We start from the raw sequence: 7994 nt of genomic DNA on the forward strand, positions 1-7994 counted from the left end.
CTGGCAGGGCAAAAGTCCATTTCCTGCCTAACCAGCTATTTGAAACTGCTGATGTTAGCTACAGGTCAGAAGGTCGCTTCCTGCCTAGCCAGAAACTGCTGTTAACTAGAAAACCACTAGCAAGATGTTTCCTGCTTTACTTCTGCTTAATGCAAGAATAGGAAGAGATACGAAGGAAATGCTTAACTAGCAAAAGAGACACGTGTATGAAGGAGAGGGGAGGGAGTGCTTGGTTAGCAGAAAGACAGGAATGTCTAGCAGGCAATATTTTGTGTTTAGCAAGCAATATTTGCTAGCCAATTGGGGAAGTCTGCGGGTATAAGAAAGTGTGCTGAAGTGACTTGCTTTACAGCCAGTGTATTTTCAGGAACTATCCAGCTGGTTGTCTCTGAGTACAGACCTTGTCTCTGTGCACAGATTTTCAATAAACTCTTTTCTCCAAAGAAGATTTTTGCTTTCCTGGTACTTTTGTTCCCTCCGAGGTCCAGGGGATGGCGTGGCTAATGGATCCCTAGGTAAATAAGGCTTCACCCTAAGAGTGGACTCTCTCATTATGTTGAACAAGACCTGAACGTGTAATGAAGCCTTTGCCACAGTCGAAGCACTGATGGGGTCGCTCGCCTGTGTGGGTTCTATAGTGATGGACGAGTTTCATGCGCTGATTAAATCTTTTCCCGCAGTCAGGACACTGGAATGGCTTCTCTCCAGTGTGAAGTCTCTGGTGCTGGGTCAGGGATGATTTCACTCTGAAGCTCTTGCCACAATGGGGGCACTGGTAAGGCTTCTCCCCTGTGTGGATCCTCTGGTGATGAACAAGAGTTGACCGGGCTTGGAAGCTCTTGCCGCACTCATGGCATTTGTGGGGCCTGTTGGCTGTGTGACTCATCCGATGCCGATCAAGGCTTGATTTATAAGCGAAACTTCCCCCACAGTCCTTGCAAGTGTACGATCTTTCTCTTGTGGTAGAGGCAACAGGTTTAAAGAGGACTGAGCTATTGCTTAAGGTGTTTTCAGAGGGATTCAGTTCAGTGAAGATCTCTGAGTGGCCTACAAAGTCAGAGCTGAAGGGGGGCCATTTTTCACATTCAAGCCACATGTAGGACGTTTTTCCTCTGGGGTCTCTTTTCTCATACCCTGATGTGCTTGTGTGTGTTTCCCCAGGCCAAGTAGAAGTGTAGCCAACCACTTCTTGTTCGGTTTGTAAGTGGATCTGTGGATCGTGGTTTTCTTCCAAATTGCTTCCAAAATGAAATGCGTTTTCCTCTTCCTTCCATGGGTGCCTTCCTTGCTGATCGCTTTGCTGTGGCCGGTACCAGCTCACATTATCTTCTTCTTCCTTACTAGGCCAGGAAGGAATCTCATTCCCTTCGTCTTTAGGATCATCCTGCCAAAACTCGCTTTCTGAATTTATTTCCACCGTATTGATTTCTGGAACAACAACAACAACAACAACAACAACAAAATAGCATTCTCCCATTGGACATTCTTGCATCGCAGGCAATTGGCTTAGATGATCATCAGGGTCCCTTCCCATTCTATAATTCTATGACCCATGAAGCTGAAAGTTGGGAGATTCAGGACAGACCAAAAAAAAGTACAGTGGTGCCTCGCAAGACGAAATTAATTCGTTCCGCAAGTTTTTTCTTCTTGCGAGTTTTTCATCTTGCGAAGCACGGTTTCCCATAGGAATGCATTGAAAATCAAGCCTCCGCTGTCCCGGGGCGATTTTAAAATGCTGGTGGGCGGCAGCGAAGCCTCCGCTGTCCCGGGGCGATTTTAAAATGCTGGCGGGCGGCAGCAAAGCCTCCGCTGTCCCAGGGTGATTTTAAAATGCTGGCGGGCGGCAGCGAAGGGTTCGCTGCCGCCCGCCAGCATTTTAAGATCGCCCGGGACAGCGGAGACCCGCTGTCCCGGGAAGGCAGGCGGGGGGGAGCAAAGACTTTTGCCCCCCGCCGGCCTTCAGAAGAGGTCCAGGACCTCTTCTGAAGGCCGGCTGTGGGCGAAAGTCTTTGCTCCCGACCGCCAGCATTTTAAAAGAGGTCCCCGGAGATTTCCCTATGGGCTTTCTTCTTGCGAAGCAAGCCCATAGGGAAATTCGTCTTGCGGAACGACTAAAAAACGGAAAACTCTTTGTCTTGCAAGTTTTTCGTTTTGCGAGGCGTTCGTCTTGCGAGGCACCACTGTACTTATTCACACAATGTACAGTTCAGACTATGGAATCTGCTCTCCCCAAGAGGTAGTGAAGGCCACCAAACTGGACAGCTTTTAAAGAGGATGTTATGTACTGAGATTAATAGGATCCAAAATGCAGCAGTCTGATTGGTCCTGGAACAATAGGATTCAGAATGCAGCAGTCTGATTGGTCCACAGGAGCCACCCAATCCAGCTCCAGGTGGAAGTGAATCCGCAACCTGATTGGCCTACAGGAGAAGCCCGGAATTAGCCAATCACGTGGGGTCCATTGTGTAAATAATGTATATAAAGCAGACATTATGGGGGAACTTCCATTCCTCCTCACCACTATGAGCTGAATAAAGAGCATGAAATCCACTCTCGACTCTGAGTATATTTCAGAGGATTAGCCAAATTCATGGAGGACAGCGCTATTGATGATAACAATGGTTAGGTTCTGCCTCCACTGTTGGAGGAAATATACCTTCTGAGGGCCAGTTGCTGGGGAACACAAATGGGAGATTGCTGTTGCAATCAGGTCCTGCGTGCCTCTTTTCTTATGGGCATCTGTTTGGTCACTGCAGGGAAAGAGGATGGAAGACTTTGCCCTTTGAGCATTGTGGCTCTCCAAGTCCTCCAGCAGAATCCTTTCCTCTTCCCTTAAAACTGCAAATTCCGGGGACTGAACCTCAGCCCTCCTGCCCAGCACGTGTGCCCGCAACTGCTGCACTGTCCCCCTCGCAGTGCATTGAAGACAGCATTCGTTAGCGACAAAGGAGCAGAATATGGTGCCCCAGAGTCTCTAAAACTAAGAGATGGCCCTACATAACGCAAAGGGAATACTGCTGAGCCAGAGGTGGCTGGTGGGTCGGAAGGCAGGGAGCCCGATCAGTAGGCGGAGCCAGGGAGAGGCGGAGCCAACTCATTCCAGTGGGGTCTCCCCATTCTCCTCCATGCTAAGTTCTACAAGGGAAATTCAGACCTAGGCAGGGGAATCTGGCAGGCACTGCTGCCCTTCTAAGTCCGAAGGCAAACACATGGCGGTGTGTGTGTGTGTGTGTGTGTGATGGAGGGCAGGCTGTAATTGGTGGGGCAGTGCCTCCTCCACCCTAATGGACCAGCCCCCAATGATTCAGAGCCCTCCAAGCTCCCTCTGTTGATCCTTTATGAAGCAGCCATAGCAGCCCTATATTTCTTCTGCATCAAAGAGAGTGCCAAAGGTGGTATCTTTTATTTTTATTATTTTCCTGACCCTTCACTGTAAGATCCCACGGTGGATTCTTACAATATAAAGATAAGGTAAAGGTAAAGGGACCCCTGACCATTAGGTCCAGACTCTGGGGTTGTGGCGTTCATCTCACTTTATTGGCCGAGGGAGCCGGCGTACAGCTTCCGGGTCATATGGCCAGCATGACTAAGCCATTTCTGGCAAACCAGAGCAGCACATGGAAACGCCGTTTACCTTCCTGCTGGAGCGGTACCTATTTATCTCCTTGCACAGGCATGCTTTTGAATTGTTAGGTTGGCAGGAGCAGGGACCAAGCAACGGGAGCTCACCCTGTTGCGGGGATTCGAACTGCCGACCTTCTGATCGGCAAGCCCTAGTTAAACCACAGAGCCACCGGCGTCTTTTATTTTTGTTATTTTCCTGACCCTTCGCTGAAAGATCCCAGGGTGGGTTCCAACAATATAAAGATGTAATATTCAAATCCGTTAACAGCAACCTGCAAAGCTTACCGCTTGCTTTGTTTGCAAAATGTCATTGCTTTGTTTTTCAGTTGAGGATCTGTTTGCTGCCCTGGGCTCTCTGGGGCAGAAGAGAGAATTATAAATTCACTAACTAGGTAAGTAACTAAAATAATTTACCTGGATCGGCAACAGTGCAAGTTGAGACTGGATGTATGGATTCAGGCTGTTAAGGTCAAAAAGAAAATGAGTGAGTGACAAGCACCCCTTGCAATTCCTCATTTATCTCCTCTCCCAAATCCCTTCCCTCTTTTCCCCAAGGTTTGCTCACCTGTATGGATGCTAGGATCCCTGTTTCAGACTTCTTAAGACTGGCAGCTTTTGTTTGTGATGTGTTGCTGTCTGACAGCTGAAGCACTGAAAAAGCAATGGTGATCTGTAAAAGAAATGCTTCACAGGCAACTGAATTCTACCTTTTGGCTCAGGAGACCCCAATCCAGGTTGCATAGCGGTTAGCAATTAAGGGACATGACAAAGCAAGCGGTTACTCAGCTGATGAGTATGTGTATAAGAGAGAAAGAATAATTGTTTCAGGCATGATATGTAATCCACATCTCAACTTGGCTAAAAAGCATGCATCAACAAGTCCTCCTTCAGTGGCTCACTTGTTTGCATCCAGCAACAAAGGGAAGGCAAGAGATCTTACCCATTGATGATGACCCGCTCTCATCACTTTCCTCCATGACTTTCCAGTAAAGGGTCTTTTGCCCGGGGTTCACTGAAGTCTGCTCACTTTTGGATAAAGACGTCGATGGCTCATCAAAATTCACTGGCAGCTGAAAAATGTTCACACCTAAAGATTTGTTTGCTGTATAGTCACAATAGTGCCATAAAGAATCAAAGTTCAGATTCCTGAAAACCAGAGGCAGGTTTTTGTCGTTGTAGTTGGAACACATTTCTGGAGTTTGCGGTTTTGCAGAGAGTTTATGTGAGGCTTATAGCGGCCAGAAGGAAAAAAATATTTTCATTTCCCACCAGCTTTAACCAGAGCAAAATTTCTGACCCACATTGTCTAGCCCAGGTGTGGACAACCTTTGACCCTCCATATCAGTGTTTCCCAAAGTTGGGTCTCCGGCTGTTTTTTTTGGACTACAGTTCCCATCATCCCTAACCACTAGTCTTGCTAGCTAGGGATGATGGGAGTTGCAGTCCAAAAACAGCCAAAGACCCAAGTTTGGGAAAAGATGCTCCAGATCATGGGTGTAGCCAAGGTGGAGGGGGAACTGCCCACCCTAGATCAAGTAAAACAATAGAAATAACTAACTGACCAATCACATTGGTTCTGCCCCCCCAATAAAAAATCCACGCTCCAGAACTACAACTTCCATCATCCCTGGCTATTGGTCATGCTTGTTGGGGCTGATGGGAGTTGTAGTTCATCAACATCTGCAGGATCAAAGGTTCCTCACATCTGGCCTAGCCCAGTACGGGTAGACAGTATTATAGATTTTGAATAACCAGAATTAGTCATTGCACAAATCCTTCAGCATTCCTCACCTCCACGACGACTTCAGCTGGTTCTTGCTGCTGCAGGGCAGCCTCCACCATGCGGGCAATCTCTTTGCTGCTGCTGCTGCTGCCTGGCCCTCTAGTTCTCAGGCAAACTTGCATCTCCTCTGGAAGCAGAGACAAGAATTGTTCCAGGACGATCATATCCACAATCTGTTCCTTGGTGCGTTCTTGAGGGCGCAGCCATCGATGAGCCGCATCGCTCAGGCGGGACAGTGTCCCCAGAGGAGTTTCTCCGTGCGGGACAATGCTCTGGCGGAACATCTGCCGATGAGATTCCTGGCTGGCCAGACACAACGCCTTCGTCTCCGCAGGAGTGCCAACTTGGTCCGCCATCTTGGATGGGGGACGTGACCGAGGAAACTTTCCAGGGGAGAGAGAGGCTGGAAGGAAAATCTGGCTGCTCAGAGGCCCAGCTAGAGCCATTGTTGTCCCAAGGAAAGTCCTATCCTATGAAATAGAGATTACAGAGTGTATTGAAGTCCCCCTGAAATCCCAGTGTGTGACACAATATTCACAATAATAAATTTACCTCAGTTCCCCAGAAACGCTAACTGCTACACATATTTCCATATTCCTTTGAAGGATGAAGCGGTATATAAACGACCTTAATAAATACATGTTAAAAAGCGAGTGTGTGTAAAAATCTGTTTTTTATTCCTGTCTTGACCTCAGCCCTTTACCTGAAGGACATTGTTCTCTTATGAAAAGGAGATGTCAACAGATACATAGCTTTCCAAAGGCAAATGGCTGAACTCCTGTGCTGCACAATTTGCATAACAATTGAAGATGCTCACTTTATAATGCATTGTATGAAAGGCCATTTAGTTCTCTTTGCTTCTTATTGCCTTAAGGGGGTTGCCTCTAAGGAGGGGAGACAAAGTCTGGGAGGCAGATAACTGCCATGACTACCCTGTTGTGCCAGGAGATGTAAAGGATCACAGCGTTTTACTTTGCATTAAGAGAGATAAAGAATCTTGCAGCACCTACTTCAAAATCAGTATTTAGGCCAGCCAAAATGTCACAAAATAATGGTCAAGTTTTCAGGTTCTCCAGAACTCTGCCTCAGCCTAATAGTTTACTATTAGCAAGGAGAGAGGAGAAAAAAAGTTGGTGGGTAATGAAGCTATGGATTCTGCGTTTTCAAAAATTTCTAAAGTTTATTTCATTAGATTTTTTGCTTTAAATGACAATGGCTTTATTAAGCCCACTTGGTTTTAAATTAGTCTATGGATTTTAGCAGTGCCGGCTCCCAACCATTTGATTTGTATAGCGCTTGGGGAGCTCTTTGATCAAGTGGTTTATAAATCTCCTAAATAGAGGGGCACAGATTTACAGCTTTCCTATAGTCCTGAGTGCATTATTTCTGACCTGCATAAACAAGCATAAGCTTTGGAAACAGGGCGAGCGAATTAATTTCTCATCATATAAAGGATCTGGAGCAAACGGAAAGAAAGAAACGGCAGGTGTTTGTTGTTGTCGTCCCGTCCCCTGTCCCCCCCATGGTACAAAATCTTTTATCTATATTTGTTCTATTGAGTCTTACCTGGAGCAAGAAGTTCAGAGGAATCCTGAGCAGGGTGTTCACCTGCTGATCTCTCTACTGCAGGAGGCTCTGGGAAAGTCTTCCCCCTTCTCACACAATCCCATGAAACTAGCGTCCAGGTGTAAGGAAGGACTAATCAACTGGAGGCTCAGCCTCTTAAATAAAACTCCTTTCATTCTAGCCTGGTAACACAACCCCCGTGCACTGCCCTCTGGTGGGGAGAAACCTAAATGACCTGACTAGGATCACCTCTTCTGTTAAGGAAGTAGGTTAGTCATCTGACTGTGGAGATGGTGGGAGCCTGGGCTCCTTTTGTGCCTTTAACAGTAGCTTGAGCTGAGAAAGAAAAATCAGCAGGGGGAGCTTTCCATAGCAGAGTCAAACCCAGCCCCTGAATCAATCTGCAGCTCCTCCTGACCGGAGGGAAGAAGCTGGAACATTAACGATGACAATCTTTCCCCAACGTGGCACCACCCAGATGTTTCGAACTACAACTCCCAGTGCCCCGGATGGGAGTTGCAGCCCGAAACATCTGGACTGTGTCAGGTTCGGGAAGGCTTCATGGTGACACTGAGTGCTGGAGGGGCAAACATTTGGCTTATTTCCCTCTTCCCTCCTCATCCCCTTTATTCAATTTGCATCGTGCCAAATAATAATAATAATAATAACAACAACAATAATAATTTATTTATACCCCGCCTATCTGGCTGGGTTTCCCCAGCCACTCTGGGAAATAATATTAAAATACAGTAATCCATCAAACATTAAAAGCTTCCGTAAAACAGGGCTGCCTTCAGATGTTTTCTAAATGTCTTGTGGTAGTTCTCTTTGACATCTGATGGGAGGGCGTTCCACAGGGTGGGTGCCACTGCCGAAAAGGCCCTCTGCCTGGTTCCCTGTAACTTGGCTTCTCGCAGTGAGGGAACTGCCAGAAGGCCCTCGGCGCTGGACCTCAGTGTCTGGGCAGAATGATGGGGGTGGAGACGCTCCTTCAGGTATACTGGACTGAGGCTGTTTAGGG

The 7994-nt window shown here is 47.2% G+C and overlaps 1 protein-coding gene across 2 annotated transcripts; it reads right to left on the minus strand.

Annotated features, from left to right (window-relative positions):
- Positions 1 to 532: 532 nt before the first annotated feature.
- Positions 533 to 6998, minus strand: LOC309524867 (uncharacterized protein; the record flags this gene model as incomplete). Of its 2 annotated transcripts, none has more annotated exons than XM_082210016.1 (6): positions 6974 to 6998; positions 5416 to 5877; positions 4565 to 4694; positions 4190 to 4275; positions 4039 to 4084; positions 533 to 1428 (listed from the first exon to the last, which is right to left on the minus strand). In XM_082210016.1, the coding sequence occupies exons 2-6, from the start codon at positions 5851 to 5853 to the stop codon at positions 533 to 535; spliced, it is 1596 nt and encodes a 531-aa protein (XP_082066142.1). In that variant the 5' UTR covers positions 5854 to 5877; positions 6974 to 6998. The 2 variants fall into 2 exon arrangements, with proteins under 2 accessions (XP_082066142.1, XP_082066141.1); XM_082210015.1 differs by lacking the exon at positions 6974 to 6998 and adding an exon at positions 6225 to 6502.
- Between the last annotated feature and the right edge of the window lie 996 nt (positions 6999 to 7994).

Source organism: Podarcis vaucheri (assembly GCF_965113315.1).
Source record: "Podarcis vaucheri genome assembly, chromosome: 2".
Taxonomy (NCBI): domain Eukaryota; kingdom Metazoa; phylum Chordata; class Lepidosauria; order Squamata; family Lacertidae; genus Podarcis; species Podarcis vaucheri.